The following is a 21,196-nucleotide window of genomic DNA, read 5'->3' as shown; positions in this document are numbered from 1 at the left end:
TATTTTGAAAAGCCCCCAATTCCCCTCGATGAAGAAAGGATTGCTGGCCTCTGTCATCTTTTGTGAGTGGCCATAGCAGAATTCTGCCTCTTGCCAGAAGAGATTAGTGTGGATGGTGAAATAATTCTTGCTTTAAACCGAGTTAAGCTGTTGTATTAATACTCCTGTCAAAGGGCTCAGGCAGATAAAAAGTTCTCAGCCTCATTCCAGGGCTCCTTGGTGGCTTTTCCCAAAGGAATAGCATTAATACCTCCTACCCCAGAATGTCAGAAAGTAATTAATCACAGTCAGTATTCTGCATTTCTTTACGGGTAAAACTCAAGGTGGTTTCTGCACATCTTATTTTGTATGAGGTACACTTTCCTTTAAAGTCTTGTAGCCTTGCTTCTCTGATAAGAATCAACCTCACATGTTTGGAGCAAAGCTGAGAATCAGTATTTTTAATAAGCACTCAAGGGGATTCATACCACCCTGTGAATTTGGGGTGACATTAGAGTCTCATAGGCCTGGGTTTGAAATCCATATATACCATCTCCTACGAGCGAGCATGTGTGTGTGAAGAGATTGACAGATTTTTCTGTAGTCCAACCAGGAACCCAGATTCAGAAACCTGCCCTATATTTCTTCCAAAATTGAAACGCTCAGTCCTTTTTAAAAAAATTATAGTTGACTTACAATATTATGTTAGTTTCAGGTGGACAGCATGGTCATTCAGTATTTTTACAGATTATACTCCATTAAAATTTACTGTAAGATAATGGCTATAATTCTTTGTGTTATACACTATATCCTGGTTGCTTATCTGTTTTATGCACAGTAGTTTATGTCTCTTAATCCTGTACCCCTGTCTTGCTCCCTGCCTTCCCTCTCCTCGTTGGTAACCACTGGTTTGTTTTCTATATTTGTGAGTCTGTTAATGTTTTGCATATATATTCATTTATGTTATTTTTTAGATTCCACCTGTAAGCAATATCATACAATATTTGTCTTTCTCTGTCTGACTTCTTTCACTAAATAGAATATTCTCCAGGACCATCGACATTGTTGCAGATGGCAGAGTTTCATTCTTTTTTTTATGTCTGAGTAATGATGGGCACTTGGGTTGCATCCACATCCTGGTTATTGCAAATCATGCTGCTCTGAACACATCTGTGGGAACCTTGATTCTTCCCCTTCACAAAGCCTGTGGAATTTGCTGTGGGTAACGCAACATTTGGTTTAGGTGCTGCCCACCCGTTCTTGCCAGGCCCCTTGGCCGTGTGCCATCTCCATAGGCCATAAGGGGTGGAGACTGACAGCCGTCCTGAGAACACCTCCCCTGACAAAGCGAAGACAGTGAATGCCTGGGGCTGTAGCCCCGCCTTGGAGCCACCATTGGCTACCTGTGGCGCCTTGTGATAGAATGAAGCAAGGGAAAAAAGAGGTTCTCAGTGCAAGTTTAGATAAACTCTATTTCATAATGTTATTTTTGACATCACTCCGTCAGCAGGTAACATGCATGCGTGTGTGTGTGTTAGGCTTCAGTAAACAGAGGAGGCCCTGGTTCCCCTGGTACCTGCCAGAGGACTTGGGTTGTTGCTCAGTGCTCTGGCTCTTTCTTTGCCCTTTTCTTGACTCCTCTTCTCCGAAGCAACTTCTTATCTTTTGGATGTGTGTTTGTCTCCCTGTGGCAGAATGCCACAGAGGCTACTGGCTGTGGGGCAGACCCCTTGGCTGTGTGATGGACTCTGAAGGGGCCCCCTTGCTCCCTGAGAGCCCATCAGCCGTCCTGGTTGCCACTCGCCTTGGGTGCTTCTGTGTGGACACTGAGGATCACTGGAAGAGAAGGAAGTCAGAGATCCAGTGATGGTTTGCCTCAGTTCTCCTTAGTCCTGGGACCCGGGGCTAGCCATTTATCTTCTCTGGGCCTCAGTTTCCTTCGCCATGAAGAGGGCAAGTTTGGAATGGGTGATCTTCAAGATTCTCTTGTGCTGCAAAATTACATGATTTTTTTATTTGTTTTCTTAAATGGGAGTTCTGGACATGACATGATGAAGCTCAGTGTGTCCATTGTGTGCCTTGTCATGCAGATTTCATGTCCCAACAGATTAGGGGAAAAGGCCAACCTGTTGACTCAAGGGCCAGGCATGTATGCTTCTCCTCTTTGTCCCAGTGTCTGGGGCATACTGGGTCATTGTCAGAAACTAGAGCCAGACCCCCTGGGCTCCAATTCCTGGTCTGTAGCTTACTGTCTTTGTGACCTTGGGCAATAACTTACGTACTGCCTGCTTTATGTCAGTCTGTCATTTGTAAACTAGGGATAATTTATTCCCCTTCACGCTCCTACACAGGGTTGTTAGGAGGATTAAATGAGTTAATGTTGGTGAGACATTTCGAATAGTGCCTGACGCAATCAGCACCACATGCGCTTGTTAAATTAACAGACACACAAAAGTACAGTTCCCAGGGTCATAATACTTGTTCTAGGCAAACACAGGTGTGCTTTTCATCAGTCTGCCGAGCGTTCCCTACAGTTTGGGATTCCACCTGGAAGACAGGAAGACCCCCATGTTTGTAGGTACTCTTACAGTCTCCAGCAGTGGTGTTCATGTTGCCAGTGCGTCCTTTCTGACAGCCACATCAGGCTGGCAGGTGTCTTGACAGCAGGACCTTCCAATACAAGCGACCATGAGGGGAGGGAGATGGCTGTGATCAAGGAATGAATGCATCCTCGGGGTCTGCAGTGAACAAACCCTGGTTCCCAGGAGACCACCTTGCTTGTCAGACACAGCTTTCCTGTGCGTTGTGTGGGCCATCAACTATAGAAAGAGGTGTCACTGGGAACAGTGCCTCATGAGTAAATATATATTGCCTCTTTACCGGCCCCGAAACCCATGTCAGTAAATTTCCTTCTAAAATTTCTTTAATATGGGTCGTGAATGCATCCTAAGGAGAAGTCATCTTGAAGGATTGATCTTAAATACCTCATGCACTCAGGGGTCATGCAGTTCACTTTTTTTCTCAATTGAATTCCTAATTTCTATTAAGTAAATGAAAGTTTACATGTCTGTATTCCCTTGCTCCCCAGGATACCCTCTGCATCTACATGGACCATACTTACTCATGTGTTGATTACTGGCAATTATAAGGTTGCTCTCATGGCCGTTTTGTTTCAGAATAGAAATTTTTATAAAATTATTTTTAGTTTTTGTTGTTCTACTTTGCAGAATATTTGCCTGCACCCCATGATTTACATATATTTACCAAATTTCTATTTCAAAATATGCCTTCCCAGAAAATTAGGCTACTTAAATTAACTAGAATTAAACAACAAATGCCACGATTTGATGAATAGATTAAACACACACACACACACACACACACACACAAAACCCAATTTGTGTTCTGATCATTTGAGTTGTGAAGAGACTAGTCAAAATGAGTTCTTCATCTGCTGGGGGTAAGAAGTGCCTTTACTGTATCATGAAGGCAAGAATATTGAAGTGGTTGGTGTCCTCCCCGACTCCTTCCTTGTATGAGGAGTCAGGTACCTGACTCATAATAGCCTGAAGATGTGACATTTTTTAAAAAAAAACTATTTGTATCATTGGGAGAACATGAGATACCCAAAAGCACACTGGGAAAGAAAACCATCATTCTGCATTTCAGTTGGCACCACAAAAGTCCCTATTAGAAGTCACAGGCCGCTTGTTGAGGACAAGTGATGCATGTAGCACTTCCAGTAACGCTCACTTCCAGTTAGTGGACCACTCACCATACTAGTTCCAGTCTCAGTAGCACGCTAACCAAAGGGCAGGTGATGTCATCGAGGCCAGCGAGGACCAAAGCCAGAAAACAGCACTCAAAACATCACCTGAGTCTTGCACCCTTTATCGTCACATGAATGTGTAACCTGGGATTTGCATTGCTGAGCAGTTAAGTTAAATAATTGGATATCCCTTGAAATCAATTTCTGGTGATCACACAAGCAGATTGAAAACCATGGCTCGAAGATTTACATTCAGCAAGTAAAATTTACGTTCCCTGAAAGGCAAAGAAGGCTGTCATTTCATGCTTCCTAACCTTCATTGTCTATTTCCCGTTGGTACACACAAGCAGCCTAGGACACACCACTGTACGTCCCATTATGGAGTGAGAGCTTTCTGCTCTATCAACTTTGTTGTATAAAAGCTCTGTTTTCTTTATTACCTTTATCTATTATATCTGTAAAATTTATTTAAGCAATGACAGATCTCTCTTTGGGACCCAGGGTCTAGGAGAATAACCAGTGGCAGGCTATTGGGAGATTTGTTGGATCTGACCGTTCGTTAAATTGCAAGGAGTGGTGGGAGGGGCCAGCAGTCCTGATCTGCCACGGCTGGGCGGGTTCTCGTCTGTGTTCAGCGTGTCTGCATCAGGTGAGCAGCAAATGTACCTCATCAGTTGCTTTTGTGATAGTTCAATAAAAGTGGATGGCTTTTGAAATCCCGGAGGAAGGCTCCTGGTTTCGTTAACTAGTAGTTCACAAAAATTTCTCATGAAAAAAGAGGCCATACATAAAGCCACATCATTTACATCTCTGTTATCATCAAGCTATTTTAAAAGTGGAAAGAATCAGCCAAGTTAGGCTCAGAATCAGGTAACGAATAATGCTCAGCTTTGCAGTTTTCACTTTCATATTTTGATCTGTGTAGAGTTATAACACAGGGACTCTTTTATGCTTTTATTCATTTTAATGTTTCATTTGCCTTAAAAACCCACTTACTGAGTACCTGCTCTTTGCCAGGCACTTTGAAAGAGATGGTGCTTAGTCTCTCCGAGAGGTTGGCCAATAAACTTCGGGCACCCTAAAAGTCACGGTAATTTTTGTGATAGAAATATCCACAGATGTGGTCAGGCAGCCTCAGGGCTTCTTAGAGTTCAGGCACCTGAGCTTGGACTCCAGAGATGAAGGCAGGTCCAGGCTTTCCAGGTAAAAAGTAGGAGTAAAGCATGAAGTGACCTGCTGTGTGCCAGGGACATCTAAAGGCACTTGGAGGTGCGAGGCAGGGAGCTAAGTGGGAACAGCGGAGGGAAGCCAAGGGCTGACTGGACAGTGGTGTGGATGAAGAGGGAGGGGCTGGAGCCAGGGGTTGGTTTGGAGTCAAAATAGGCATGAGTTGATGACTGATTAGACAGTTCGTTAACAAAAGTAGAAGCCTTCGGGTGTGAATTGTGACCCCTTTGAAATAACAACTCAAATCCTAAGAAGTTAGAACTGTGGTCTCCAGTGAGTCCTAGAACCATCCCTTACTTAGTTTTATACTATGGATGCCTTCTAAGCAGTTAAACATAACTTGCATCATGAAGAGTTTCCAGATTGCATGCTTCCCCCAGACTACTGTTTTCTCTGATATTATGGGAGAGAAGAGCAGTTCAGCAGATTAAGGTTTATCACCATCCATGTGCTGGTAAATAGTTAACCACTGGCTCTGGGGTGGGAGTTCCGGGGGCGGGAGGAGTGTAGTGCTGGCTGTTGTCTGCGGTATATACATTCTCACCGTGATCAATTTCAAGCTTCTGATGCGGTGTCTGATGTGGAGCTGGGAAGAGATGCGTACGGTCTACAGTTAGCATCTACAGCTCATGCCCCTGCGCCCGCCACTGATCCTTACATGGCTTTAACCTTGTGGGTCCCCAGCCGTGCACGTGTAGTTCCTTCATGAAATCTTTCTGTTAATAAACTTCTGTTTATGTAAACTTATATAATGTGTTGAGGAGTGTGGTATCAAAAGTCAGACTGCCTGTGTTCAGATCTCTGACTTTCTGACTGGGGGCAAGTTGGTCAGTTAAACTTACTGTTAATTTGCTCATCTGTAAGATAGTGATGATAAAAGAACCTGGCATGTAGGCGCTGAAAAATAAGTGAGATAATCTCTGTAAAAACACTTCTTGTGACCTCCACACAGTAAAGCACTCAATCAATGTTCTTAGATTTATTTTCTGTCTTTTCCCCCCTGGGGACAGTAACACAACTGTTAACTGCCTGTTGTGTAAAATACTGCTGCTCTTACTAGTTTTGGATTGCTGTCTTTGAAGCTTCAGAGGGGAACCCAGATTCAACTATACCAAGATTCAGTGAGCAAATCTCGAGTTCAGTGTGTCCAGAGGCTTAAACATTTTAGTGATCAATTTGGTCCCTTTGCAACTTTCATCTTTATTGACCCAAGACTTAAAATTTGTAGCCTGTCTTTATATACGGTGACTACTTGAATATTTTAGCCAATTTTTCTCTGAATCTTTTCCTCATTTATTTCTGGGCAGGGAGGACCTCTTGTATAATAATAAGCTACACATGCAGTTTTGTTTTGAGTACTTTACCAAAAAAATTTTGGCCCTGGTAGCTTGTGATATTTATGAGTTTAATGTGCTTTGATCACGCATTCTTGGTTGAATTAGAAAAATTCTGATTTTCTTTAAATATTACATTTGAGTTGAACTGAATGGCAGCAGAAAATGTAATCCACTGTACCAAGAGACTTTGTTCTCCTAACTATCACCTTTGGAGAAAGCTGGTCAAGTCTGGTAGTGCACTCACATACCTTGGAGGCAGTGTACAAACACACCAGTGGAACAGAATTGAATTGAAAAGTGGCTTTCTCTTCACTTGTTTGGAAAAACATGTTCTAATTTATATATACTCATCCATATACTGGGATATACTAAATAAAATAACACAATCCATCTTGCTGCCAAACATTGCAGGATTTTGTGACCAGAAATCTTTAAATCAAAGGGAAGTAAAAGACCAAACCATTTGGGTTTTATACTTTTTTTCTGTATCCCAGAAACTTGATTTCCACAGTGTCAATGTGTGGTGTCTCCTTGGAAGCCTTCAATCTCTGGGCTGCTGGGAACAGTTTGAACATGTTTGGGGGGACCTGGCTGTATGGCTGGCCTGATCTGGGCACATGAAGGACAGTCCTGGGTGCCCTAAGGCTTACCCTCTACCAGGCTGCTGTCCTCCCTTCCCCCTCCCCTGGGAGGCCTGGGTTTGGGTAAGAAGAGCCCATGGTTTGCCTGGTTTTTCTTTCAAAGAAAACGGGAAAGCCTTTGGACCAGTAATCCTGCAACCCTTGCAGCCTGCTGCATTCCTCAGTGGAAGTCTGAGTGTAGTCTTGTACCTTCACCCCGAGGCCATCTAGTCTCTTGCCAGCGGCTTACAAAGCTAACTCCCAGTTTCGGAGGAAAAAGATCTTTAGTTATTTTAAGCAGAGGACATCAGAAGAAAATAATATGTTTCTACCTCATTCCTCCATCAAGTGCTTTCCTGCCCCATGTACTAATAATCCCCACAGATATTTACCATGAAAAACCTATTTATTTAATATTGCCTATGCCGGCTCCCAGGTGTTAGCATTGCCCCGCCAAACACTGCGTGTTTGCACTGGTTTTAGAATTAGTGATCCAGGGACTGTGGTGGGTGCAAATCAGATTTTGGTCGAGAGAGAGAGAGAGAGAGAGAGAGAGAGAGAGTGTTCACTCGAGAAAATTACGCGGCAACCTGGAAAGATGTTGAAATGTTGAGTCAGGTCTTCGTCCAGTGAAAAGAGATGGATAAAACATACCCTGAAGATGAGCAGCAATTAACTGTGCATTACTTTGTGGAAAAGACTTCAAGCTGGCTGTCCTGCAGGTCAGAGTCAATAAAGACTGAGTTACTAACAATAGCCTTTCTCTCTGGCTGAAGCCTTGGACTTAACCCTCACTTCATCAGACCAGGGAAGAAGAGAATAATGCAGACAATAGGAGTCTTAGAGGTTGACTTGGGCCTAATGCCCAAGGAGGCTGTAAAAGCTGTCAGAGCCTTGATGGATTGGCTCTCACGCCTTGGTCCCCCCTCATTCCCCTCCCCCGTCGTCTGCCCCTTCCCTGTGCAAAGCACTAACGTTCCAGCCTCTTCTGAGAGGCCTGATGTGCCACCTGGGGTCAGAACTTATCAGCCTGCAGGGCTAATGTTTCAGATAAGGCCAAAGTGCAGTCAATAATTTATACGGAAATTTGTGCTCAGAGTCGCAAGGAAAGCAAGTTCTGACTCGAATTCTTGTTAGTCCAAAAAAAAAAGAAGTCCAAGTCAACTTCAGATCTTCCTGCTAGCCTCACTGTTGTGTATATTAATAACACTTAAATTGAAAAAGAGGGTTAAAGTCGTCATGGGAGACTGATGTAGCATTTATCACGTGGAGCTCAATTTCAGGAATTCCAGAATCGATAGGTGAACTGGGGAAAGGAAACGCCAGCAATTTGGAATGTATTAAAAAACAAAAGCAAATCGTCTCTAGTGACTTTGGAAACTAGTAAGTGTCCCTGGAGAGTGTTCTGAAATTGAGGTGGGTGATACAACATGGAGCGAAATGTTAGTTAATTTCAAGGTCTAGAAGAGATACAGGTATCAGAGAGGAGGGAGATTTCAGTTAGATTCCTTTAGTACCTCATCTGATTGGCAGAGAAATGTCACTCCAAGTTAGCTGAGGTGGCTGCGTGTTACTGTGTATGTGGGATTGTGTGTGTGTGTGTAAGAACATCTCCACGTCTGCATAAATACACGTATGTACACACGCGGGATGCAGAAATAGCAGAGCAGTGACACCGCGCGAGGCTGGTCAGTCAATAACCAGCTAAGTTTTGTTCTGCTCCAGCAAAACGATGACTTGCTCCAGTAAGTGCTAACAAAGGCCCTTTTCCCCGCGCTCTGCTCTGGGAGAGCACTATTAGTCACGCTTCATTAGGCTTGTTTACAGAAAAGAGCTGGTCTCTAAGCACGTTATTGAAATACTTGTAACTCTTGGGCTTTTTTCTTCCCTGAAAGATAAGAACTTTGGAATGTGGGAGGGGGGAGGGTGGGAAGGCAGCCTCTCTGCCCATCATCATGAAAACTGGTCTGTTCAGATGGGATCAGAAAGATGAGTTTGCCTGTAACCTCTGTCTGCAGCCCCACGAGCCTTGCTGCCAGGTCTCGTTTTCGTTGTCAAGGGGTGGGGGGCCTTGGATTTTGCTTTTTGTAATTCAGACAGATGTTGGGTGTTCAGTTCGCTGTTCCTGAAAACTTGACATGAGGTTTCCTTACCCTGAGTCCAGAGCAGAGTCTTTGGTGATTTAGAAACTGGCTTTCTCAGTGGCTTTATTATTGAGAGGTGAAATGAGGAAACGGTTGCTTTAAACAGTGGATAGGGTAGGAAGGATGACTTTATATTGGCTGAAATTGCTGGTGGATATAGAAATAATAAAAAGTCCTTAAGGTTGGAATTTGCAGACCATAAGACTCTAAGGTATAGCTACGTCACATGTGCACTGGGCCAGGTCACCAGGAATCTGGGATGATCAGTACCCATGCCCATATTCGAGGGTGTTTTCCCTGGAAGCAGTGCAGGTGGGCTTGCTTGCTGCTGGCTGTATTTCTGAGTGGAGGATTCTTGGTATTTGGTATCTCCCTCCATTCTTCAGCTGGTGGACCTGGGTTACAGGACAGTTTAAAAGGTGAGGAAGCCCAAGTCCATTTGCTGAGTGACTATTTTGTGTCAGTTTCCATGTGAAATGCTTTCCCTAAATTATCCCTTCTTTGAGATGCATATGATTCCTCCTTTATAAATGAGGAAACTGAGGGTCAGAGAGGCTTAGTTCAAGGTGAAGCAGCTCCAGAGTGGGCTTTGAGCCCAGTGTGTCTGTCTCCAGAGTCATCTAGTCAGGCGTGTGGGCTGTTCCATTCCACCACCAATCACTCTTACTTTCTTCCCTAGTCCAGTCCTCGAGGTAAAATTGACTGCAGACTGAGTTTGACTAGACTTAATTCCTTCAGTTTTGTTTTGTTTTTTTTTAATTACATTGAACCTGAGCACAATTGCATAGCCTCATTTAGCAGAGTATGTGAACTGTCTCCCATGCTCCAGGTGAGAACAGGGAGGGTCGCCAGGGACAGAAACCTCACTCACCATGCCTTTCATTGTGAGAGTGCTGACTCTGCTTTCCCTGACGTCCGCATTCCTTGCTTCCTTTTTAGATTTGCAACGATGGTGAATTTTAGGTGGCACACAAAATAGACCCTTTTGTGTGCCACGTGCATGCAGAACCTCCCCGTTGACACACACGTGCGCGCGCGCGCACACACACAGCTGAGAGACGCAGTTCCCTCTTTCCGCTGCTGTTGTAAATTGCTATTTTAAATTTCAGCAAGTGGAATAATAGCAGAGTGATCATTACCAGTAAATGCTGCAGGCCTTTGAAAAGAATGGCTTGTTCAGTGGTTTTATGATTTACGGGGACACAGCTGGTGGCCAGCAGAGCTGTCGGAATGTGTGCTCTCCTGGGCCCGGTAGAGCCACAGATGAAAAGGGCCCAGAGCTGGCACAAAAGCAAATAAGCACTCTGCCTTTAAATAAAGCATCATAATTTATATGAAGCCTGGCTCTTCAGTCCCAATGAGATACATGCATCAGTAGCAGCTTTTTGATGTAAGCAGAATTGTCATTTGGTTCCCACTGTCGCCTTGTAGCTCAAGGACTGAGAATGGTAAGAAATTACTTTGAAACGCAGTCCTCAAATCTATAGTTGTGTTACACATACCCTGACATGCAATTTACTCACGTTGAAATCCGAAACTGCTGGTCACCTACCTAGACTGATCTACAAGAGGTTTGTGGGGAAGACAGGTGATGAGAGGGGCTGGGAGAACTGATTCTTCGTATTCCCTTTTCCGAGCCTACCCATTTCCCCAGGTGTGTGGCGTTTTCATGCTTAGATTTTATTTCCTTTGCATCTCACACTTTCATTCATCTCGGTCATCACTTTGCCTCCTGCCTGCTCCTGCCACCCGGGGACCTTTGGGCAAGAAAAAGACTGCTGCCTGCACCAGGAAGTAAGGAAGGGGCAGGTGTCTGTTAAATGACTTTCCAAATTCTCAGCATCCTGCACCTTTCGTCTCCCTTTTTAGCCTTTTTTTTAAGGGGCAGTGGTGTAGAGGGGGTGTTTTTGCCTTAAGGATAGTTTATCTTCCCTCTGGTTTTGCCGTTCTGTTTACCTGTTTTTCAAATTGAAGAAACAGCGTTGAGGAGAGCCTGGCTGTAAAAGTTGAGGAAGAAGCTGGAAAGATCCCATAATTAATATTAAGTGCAGGAAACGACTGGGCCTGATGATTTGAAAGGCCTGCGTTCTTTCAGTTGCTTATCAGTTGCTGGCATGTGATGCTGAGGGTGGGAGTGTGCAGAGGCTGTTTCCCTTTCCTTCTGGGGGATCCTGGCTGTGTGCTGACTGCCCAGGGCCCCTGGTACATAGCTGCCTCCAGAAATAACACTCTTACAGGAACGCTATGTTAGGCTGTGATAAAATTGCAACCATATCATTATGTAGGCTCGTAGTAGGCCTGGTTCAGTTAATACTTCTCATTTACCTTTCCCGACCTTTGAAAGCTTTTATTTAAAGGGAGAAAAAATAATCTTCTAGCAAGCAAGTAATTGAAGCTTGTAAGACAGGATTGGGGGCAGCGAGTCCACTGGTACCGAACCCTTGTCTTCCCAGGGAGAAAGGGAAGGGCAGGGGGCAGGGGGTGGATGAGAAATCGTTCTCCTACTTTAATGAGGAAATTGTGCCTCAAAAAGGGAGAGGGCCTGAGGAACCTGCTGGTGCTAAAAACCATTCATCTAAGCACATCTGATTTCACATGAACTATTGCACACCTGCAAAGGAGCAGAGAAAATTCAAGTTTTGAACTTTGCCCCGGAAACCAGAGTGGTGCTGATGCTTAACTCCTTGTTACAAGCCTTAAGGCATACGTTGCTGAAATGTTCAATCAAACATAAGAAATGAAACCTCTTTGCACAGATGTGTGCATACATACATACACTCCCACCTGTACCTGTTCAGTTAATGCATTTAAATTGCTCCCAATGTCTGTCTCAGAGACTGTACTTTTTCAGTTCCATCTCTCTGTCTGTTTCTCCTTTCTGCCTCTTCCCCACCTTCATCTTTTATCTTCTACCTGTTGTGTTTTGGCTGAGCCTTGATGGCTCACGATCTGAAGAGCATCCTCTTGGAGATGCCGGGGGTGTGGGAGGGGTGGGGTAACTTTTGACACAGCCTGGGTGTGTCTGGGACTTCGTGCCCTTGTTGAAGCAAGCTTGGGGAGGTTATCCTCTCCCCAGCAGTATCACCTTAAACCTGTCTTCCTGTCTGTCCCCAAGTGGGGACTCTGCATAGAAGCTAGTAGAAACCAAGGAACAAGGCTACATGGTGTAGTGAGAATGGTGGATATATTAATATATATTACATTTATATAATTATATATTATTTATATATAGTTTTTTTTTCTTCAAATAACTAGCTTCAAGCCATCAAGGACAGTGTTGCTTTAGGATGTGTATGTCTGCCCAACTTAAAAGCAATTTCTTTTTGTTATTGATCATGTTTAAAATTACTTTCTAAAGCTCTCCATGTGATTTTTTTATCATACTCTTTGTACCCCACAATGTCTATAGTGACACCTACAACATGAACTATGAAACTTGCAAAACCTAAGAGCTGATTATTTAAAAGAAATAAAGCATCTATCTCTTCAGTAAATACTAATTGAGCTCTAGTGATCTGTTTTTAAATCTAGTGATTAAAAATAATTATATATTAGGCCCTCCAAGTTTTCATGAATGCTTAAACTTAGTTCTGCTTGCTCAGTGAACATATTGTCTGCATCCACATGTGCGGTGCAGGCTCCCATGCAAATGTATGGGAAGGCACTTCTGTGTCCCCGGAGCTGCCTTACAAAAGCCTTATTTCTGTTCCCTCTTCTTGCCCACAAGACTTCTTCCCAGGCCATTGTATTTTCTAGAAGTGGGAAAGGATAATGTTACTAGGGAAGCGAGAAAAGAAAAGAAAAGCCACGAGAGCTTCTTTGCTCTGACCAGTCAACTGGATATCGACCACCTGTCTTCATGGGAAAGAAATAGATGGCAGTGAATAAGCAAGAGTCTAGTTTTCCAAGAAGCTCAATGATTTTCCCAAATCAATACAGCTCATCAGGCCTCAGAACAAAGGCTGCGGGGGAGGTGACAGTGATGGAAGTGGCTCTGTGTTCTTTTGTGTATTAAACCATAAGGCCCATGGGGAAACAAGGTTTCTTTAGCCAGGATTTTTACCCTCTTTTAGGGATTATTCAATATTTTTAGGGGGGAAAATCCTTTCAGTTTTTTTTTTTTTAATTTCCATAGGTTGTACCCCCCTGATGATCAAATGTACTTTTGAAAGAGATAAGCACAGTCAAGTAAGAAAGAAGACTATCTTTTAAAATGGAGATTAGAGTAGCATCTTGCCATTGCTTTTTGGTATTGGTTTAGCATACTTATTTGGCTTAAGGTCTTCTATTTCTTTTATCTTGTTATTTATGGACAGACTTGAGATGAACCACAAAGAATTGTCTGAGTGTTCAGATTAACCTCTGGCAAATGAAGAATCATCACTATCCTCCCATAAATGAACCTTGTTCTTAAAATCCTGAAAATAACACCAAGCCCTGCTAGGAATGCTGAACTATCATCGGAGAGGTTATAATTAACGGAGATAGAGTGGTGCCAACATTCTCCAGCCGCCGACGGAGAACATCTATCGAAACCAGCAGTTTTTAGCCCTTGATTCCTTTAATCTTTAAGCTCGCTGTGCTTTCATAAAGCAGTACATTAACACCAGAGCAGTGTGTCTCTGGGGTTTATGACTGGGGTGGCGGCACACTGGGGCATAAAGTGTTTCATTACGCTTCCCCTTGTTAGTACTGCCCTATCTCCAAGTCCATTGCCTACACTGTTTGTTCAGATAAAGCTCCGTGTTCAGGGTGACTAATCGCTGCACTGTGTTCCAGATGGTTTGATTACAGGATGTGGTTAAAGTGACTCTTCAAACATTGAGCCCAGCAGTGGAGCTCTTTTGAAAAAAATACTGCATTTTCTGGTCATATGACAACACTGGCTTTTCATGTCCTGGTGCTCCCTGTAGCCTTGGCAGAGGTAACAGGAAAGTCCCTCTGCTTTTTGGCTGTCACGTACTTCATTAGCAACCAGGTTGTAAATTTAAAATTTCCCCCAATAATTATAAAGTCAACTTGGTCCTTTGAAGAAAGACCTATCTGACGATGAGATGCTCTGAAGCCAGAAAAATGAACAAGGGTACTATACACAAGACTCAGTTGAAAAAAGGAAAAGTACCAGTCCTGGATACAATGAAACCACCACAACAAAATATTAGAGGGAGGGAGTTCAGGACAGAGGACTAGTGATAAATCATACCTTGTACAATAGTCACATTGTATAAAAATATAGAGTAATATGATATCCTAAATGCATGAACTTTATCTGGTACTCATGAAACAGCATATTGTGGCATTTTTGTTGTCCCTAATGTTTCTGCTAGAATAAATATAGAAAAGGAAAGAAATGTGTAAACTTAAAAAAAAAAAGATTATGGTATAAATGGGTTCCATTTCAGTATTATTAGAGTGAGGTTTCTGTTTTCTGCATGAATGCACACCAAGTCCGTCCAGATGTGGCAGTCTGAATAAGAGTGCAAAAAAAAAGGACACCCCACTGATGTCTGATTCCAAATTCGGCATTTGCAATGCTTGGCAAAGACTTCTGTCCCAGGGATGAGGCACTTTAAAGACTCTTTCAGAGTCTTTAACTGTAATATAAACAGTTATGCTGATCTACTGGGAAATCAGGCATTTGCCCAGTTCTTGAGAAAACATCTTCACCAATACCAGAAACAGTCATTCATAAACCATATTTATAACATCTTCGGAGCAAAATCTCTCCACAGAGATTTTCTGTCATGTATAAGCTAGTGGGGGATTATGCTTATTGAAAAAGTATGGTAATGATGTAAAGAAGTCACTGAGTAGGAGTCAAATCTCGACTTTCTCCATTCACTGTCGAGTAGCTCCAGCGTGTTGAATGAACGCCCTCTGTGTGTTCACAGGTGTGGTAGGTGCAGACCCTTCTCCTGTCTTCCAGGAGCAGAGTCTAGTTGGAGGAGACAGGCTGACTGTGCTTGCAAGTGGAGGAAAGTGTTCACGTGACTGCATTGTAAATTAAGACAGTCTCAGCAGCGTTCAAGCAGTAGCAGTTTACTTGCTATTCGTGTCATAGACTGACTGCTGGATGGGGGTTCACCTTGTCATAGGTTCCCAGATGAAGGAGATTCTGCCATCTTCTTATGGCCTGCAGGGTCACTGTGGTCTTGTGCCAGCCAGCCGGAAAGGGGAGATCAGACGAACACGCACAGAAGATTCTTTTGGGCCAGGCCTGGCACTGGAACCCAGCGGTTCACTTGCCTTTCATGGAACCAAAGCACAGGGCCATGTCTAGCTGGTAGGGAGGCTGAGAAAGCATCTCGCTGTGGACTCGGAGAGGAACCATGGATTCTGGTGCGCAGCCACTGGGGAGAACAGTTGGATGGAGTGTGGTGGAGACCCGGGAGGGAGTGGCTGTATTGTTGGGGTTCTTTTGGTCACTTAATTTTTTAATTTGTTTTTAACACCTTCATTGTGGTATGGTTCCTGTACATTAAACTACACATATTTCAGATGTACACTTTGATGAATTTCGATAGATGTATACAACAGTGACACCACTACCACAATCAAGATAGCTAATATGGGAAGTGGCCGTTTTTTGGTGGTGTGCTTGGTCTGTGTGTCTGGAAAGGATTCATAGAGGAGATAATGTTAGACTTGGTCTCTGTTTGGTCCTCAGTTCATTAGGAACCTTAACTTTCCTTGGGGATTTGGATGAGGCCATCTTTAAAGGCTTTTTTCCCCAGGGGAATTAAAAGTGTGACATCAGGAATTGTTGAAGAAGCTTGTTTAGGCTGGAGGGAAAAAAAACAGAGGGCAGCTGGAGGTGGCAGAATGTCGACATGGCCATTGTCCTTGTGTGACTGTCAGGTGAACTGTCTATAGGGTATCACAAGGTGCAGCCAAGGTCTGGGTGTTCAAAGATTTTAGTGCACAGCCAGGAACAACTTTTAAACAAGGTGGCTGGAAGAAAGCGGGACAGTCCTGGGTAGTGGTGGGAGCCCGCCCAACAGTGATGAAGCAGGAGGGAAAAGGGACACACAGTATGAGGGCTGTGCACGCCTCACCTCACAGCTACCACATCCTTGTATCCACGACAGTGCTCTCAGCCTTCAGTATCTTGTGACCTACAGGTTTCTACTCTTATTACCAGTTTTCCTTTCCATATTACCAATGCAGATTCCCAAAGCAAGTCGCTGCTTGGTTGCCTCTGTTTCAGTTACCCATCACTGGAACAGTCAGCCGAGGCCAGGGTTAGGGTCACTTGTCCAGAGGCCTGGTCACCTCAGACTTCACTCTGAGCAGGGCAGGTACTCTGTAAATCACACACTGGGTCTCATTCATTGAGATGGATTAAGGGGTCTGCTCTCTAGTGTGGGTGACATGCAAACTATACTTCCACTTCTGGGATAATACAGGATATGCCTTTGTTCTGTTACATGCTTGCAGACTTACAGGTATAGAGTTTGGATGGAGTTACAGGCTAAACATGGTTGACTCCGTAGCACCAAATAGGTGTTGCATACCCTGTAGGTGCACAGTAAATGCTTAATGGGCCTGGCCATCTCTCTGGGAACACTCAACTGCTAAGTAGTGACAAGAGGAAATAACACAACACTGTGGATAGGGAATCCTTATGGGATCTCAACAAAAAAATTATTTGCAACACAACCCAATCCCCATCACTTCAATACAGCATAGGTGTAGAAAAAAGTCACACTGCAAGCATCGTTTCGTTCAAGGCAGAACTCCATGCCTCCCAACACAGCTAGCCCATCTTCCCAAGAGACCTATGCCCAGAGCAAAACTGAACACACAAGCATGGGCCAGCCCAGAATGAAGTTGGGTTATAGAGGTAAGGAAGCGGGCGGGAGTGAGGTTACAGAACATAGACAACATTCTTACTAAATATCCCATAGGTAATACAGCAGCTTAGATGGTGTGTTGGTGTCTAAGAGAGTCTTGATACAAAGAAAACCCTGTGTGGTGAGCACACTCAAATGGTCCATTGCTCTCTTCAGCTGTATTTTTACTTTATTGGTTATAATCTTCAGATAGTTTCAAAAATAAAATGTTACAGGGAAGGCAGTATTAGCATTTTGAGAAAGACCATGCCCAGTCTGTTGGTGGAAAGGGACGATAACAAACCTGGTGGGATACATGAGAATTTAAAGATGAAAATGACTTGTATAGCATGTCCCTAGCACCTAGCTCATAGGCCAGACATTTGGAAGAATAAATGTGCAGTAAAATACTAAATCTTTTTGGAATAACTGTACACTTATTTCTAATTTATATCTGATAAGCACGAACCATAACTATGCCCAGATTTATAAAATTTAAAAATGGACTTGTAAAGGGCTAATTTTCATGTTGGGCATTTAGGCCTTTAAAAAGTATAGTTTGCTTTATACGGCCATGGATTACAAAGTGTTCACGATGTTGAGACGTCAGCAAAATGATAAGCCGTTTATATCGTTTAGAGCTAAAACGGTACCTTCGTACTTGGCCCCTTATAATAGCATGTTGTCTAAACATAGACTTCCTGACAAAGAAACAGGACACTTTGTAGTTTATGTGAGAAGCATTCCTTAAGCCTTCATTGCAATGCAGAGATTTGGCCCTGTAAACATGTGCGTGCGTATATTCACGCGTAAATTCTAGGTGGGTATAAATATTCTGTGACATCATGGACTGGATTGTGCATATAAAGAAAAATAGACCAAGCACACGTATTTAATTAGAGAAACTTCAAGATCTTTCCACAAGTAGAGCATTTATTTTGAGCACTTTGGGGATTCTAGAAAAATTAGGCCGACTTATTAAGGCCCTATGAATTTGAAAATGGACTTTTCTTTAGGATTTTATTCCCCCTAAGTGCTAACAATGATGATTTTAACAATACCCCCTTTGGACTTAGATAAGGTCTGCTTGTGTGGTTTCTAGAAACAGTATCAGGCGATGTGAATAGTTTTGCAGCGTGGAAGTTGCACCTTGTGTTTCACCTTCGTGCCAGCTTCACGCAGTTAACCCCTCCCCCCCACACACACATAACCAGTGATTAACTGCGTGTTGGGGTCCCTTCTCGCCGGACCCCACTTTTTCCTTTGTCCTGTTTTTGAGGCCACGAATTCAGTGTCAAGCGTTGGGAGTGGGTTTGCGTGTTGGGTGGAGCTGCGCGGCGTGGGTCGTGGTGGGAAACCCGGCCCTGTCACACGGACAGTAGTAGCCTTTCATCACAAGGACCTGCTGGCGTTGATTTACGGAGCCGGGCAGCCCGCTGTCCCCGAGAGAACCTGCCCCCGCCTCGTGGCTGGCCCGCTACCTTGGCCGCCGCCTCTTCCCCAGGCGATGCTCCTTTATCCGCCCCCATCGCTGCCCCGCTGCTCCGGGCGGCCGCCCTCGGCCCAGCCAATCAGACGCCGGCGTTCCCAGCAGGCGCCGGCCAATCCGAGGCCAGCGTTTGCTGGAAACGCGAAACCCTTAGGGGAAAAGCAATAACAAAAGCCTTTCACTGCAGACAAATGTTAAGTGTCTGTGCAGACTTTTCCTGTTTTTAATTTTATTACTGTAAGAATGGAGGGTTTGTTGTTTCTTTCATGTTTCCTTTCAAGCAATTTTAATTATACATTTGTGCTACATCAGGGACTCTGGAACGCAGTGATTCAGCCTATTGCATCTAAAGTTAAAATGCAGTAACCTTCTGGCGATACAGATACATTCCTGCACTGTAAATATAGCTGACATGCTAAAGAATTTTAAGCAGCTGCAAAGGTCTTTGACACCACACACAGTGCCCCAGAGAGCAGATGATGAGAAAAACAGCTCTGTGTTCCCCTTCGCCTTCTCTCCCGCCCCCTCCCTTTTCCTGAAAGGATGTGCTCATAAAAGAATCCTTTCCTCCAATTGTTCTGTCTTGTGCAAATTTTGACCAAATGCCTAACTGCAATTGATTCTCATCTCAGTATGAATTTTTATACTCAATGGCTTAAAAAAAATTTTTTTCCCCTAAAGGAATTAGAATGGAATCAACTGTGATTTGAGGGAGTGCTTGCTTTGCTTCATGCAAACTACCCCCACCCCAACACACATACTATTGATACAGTGAGTAAATTCAGCTGTCACCTAAGTAATAGTAACACAGACCATATGGGAAACAATTTTTAAATCTCTTTTTGAGAATTTTGAAAGAAATCCTCTCTTCCTCACTACTTGAGTCCCAACCATTCAAATATTTTACCTGCTGTTCAATACGTTCCCAAGGAAATGAGTCTTACCTTATGAGGTGTCCCTTACCATAAAGGAGTTCAATACAGATTTTCTGCAGAATTCAGAATGGCGATAGCAGGTGAGTAAAACAGCTAGAAACAGACTTTGAGTATTGTCTCTTGGTGTTTCCAAGAAGTGTGTGTGAGTTGGGGAGGGGGGTGTTGAGTAACAAAGGCACACTTAAATACTTCACTTTTTTACCCTCATATTTTATATATGTCTCAAAATCTAAGTCCTTTTTATATATGCTTTAAAGGAGCGAGTTAAAAAAATTTGGAACCTGTCCTCTAGAGAAATAAAAAGGATGTTATATTTTGTTTCCCTGTGACATTTGGTATACTAAGTGCACTTAAGTTTAGTAATTCACAGATGCAGTGCTAAATTAGATTGTCTGTCTGCAAAGCAGTTGGGAAAAGCAGAATGGCTTGCAGGAAACAAGTGTGTTGGTTTTGAGATTTTTTTTTTCTAATCCTCTGTGGCAAATGCTTACTAAAGTTGATTCTAAAGATAACCCCAAGGGCAAACCTATTGTGCACATTTATTTTCTAAAGAGGGCTATTTTGGGAGTCCTTAATATGAAACAAGACCAAACAGTGAAACAGATACCATAGGGCTGATTCTTGTCTCACAAAGCCAGAGAGGGAGGATTAGGAAGAAGAAATCGTAGCTGATTGCTCTCTGGACTCCAAGCCCCCGCTTCCCCCTACCCCCAAACCTATTTTTGTGCATGCACATCATTTCTTTTTCTAAATAAAAATCACCATTATTTTGTACTGTTGAACTGGAAACAAAACCAATGACTTTCAGTCACCTTCTGGTTTAAGCACTGGTAACTGGCGCTTAGTTTTTGTTGGCCGCTTGCCAAACGAAAGCAATTATGTGTAATAATAGAAAAATTAAGAGGTGAGTGTTGCTGTTTTACAGCAGGACATGGCAAAAACCATTTCCTTCTGTCAGCAGTATCTTGATTACGCTCTCACACGCAGTCTTACCCTTTTGTACCACATGCTTGCGCGTGTGTGCGTGCGCGCGCACACACACACACACACACACACACACACACACACACACACACACAGTTTCCTGTGGGTTTTCACTTGAGGTCACTGAAACCAGAAAGAGGAAGAATGCAAACCACAGCTTTTGAAAGCAAATGAGAATGGAGCTTTGCTGGTAAAAAGAATAGTAATAATAAATGAACTGGAAATAGAGTAATTGGTGCTAACCTTGGTCCTTCTTCATTCCCCACTCCTGCAGGTGTCCTCGTGGTCAATGTCACGTGGAGGAACAAGACTTACGTAGGGACCTTACTGGACTGCACCAAGCACGACTGGGCCCCTCCCAGGTATGCACAGGGCCTTTGATTTCAGGCTCTGTTTTCTCTCCTCCTTCCTCTTCTTCCCCTCTCTTTCCCCATCCTCCCTTTGCAAGGAAACCATAGAGAGAGATTAATAATACATAAAAGTCTGTCTGTAATTGAAACCAGGCAAAAGAGCAATGAACAATTCAGGACTGAACACAGTAAAATGCAGATACTGGGTTTCTTTTCTGTAGGGAGTTCTCTACTTCCTGCCCCTTCTCTTTCTCCTTTGTTCTCCTTTCTCAAAACAGGAATTTGAACTAGATTTGAAGCTTAGCTACCCGAGTTGGTTTTCTTTGGTTTGCTGAGAGTGGATGTAAGCCTTCGGTAGCCTGTTCTTTTGGGGGTATTGAAATTCTCAGTGGAAGAGTAGGATGTCTTTTCCTTCTCTGGGCCCAGCCCTGGAGTTCCTGGGGTGTTGACTGCTCTCTGCCACCTCATGTGCCTCGTGATTTCACCTGGCTCCTTTGGAGATGCCCGTTTTGACGTCTGTTCCTTGCTTC

At 43.6% G+C, this 21,196-nt stretch overlaps 1 protein-coding gene across 4 annotated transcripts in view; it reads left to right on the top strand.

Annotated features, from left to right (window-relative positions):
* The window catches only part of ZNF608 (zinc finger protein 608), a 179,542-nt gene that overhangs the window by 69,534 nt on the left and 88,812 nt on the right, over nt 1–21,196 (top strand). For all 4 annotated transcript variants that reach the window (XR_010379655.1, XM_064483621.1, XM_031448923.2 and 1 more), the window contains exon 4: nt 20,591–20,678. Coding sequence is in view for 3 of the 4 variants with exons in the window: in XM_064483621.1 (XP_064339691.1) it covers nt 20,591–20,678 (88 nt within the window). In the remaining variant the exon portion in view is untranslated. The remainder of the gene's footprint in view (nt 1–20,590; nt 20,679–21,196) is intronic.

This window comes from Camelus dromedarius, chromosome 3 (genome assembly GCF_036321535.1).
Source record: "Camelus dromedarius isolate mCamDro1 chromosome 3, mCamDro1.pat, whole genome shotgun sequence".
Lineage (NCBI taxonomy): Eukaryota > Metazoa > Chordata > Mammalia > Artiodactyla > Camelidae > Camelus > Camelus dromedarius.
This window is presented reverse-complemented; position numbering and strand designations above follow the sequence as displayed.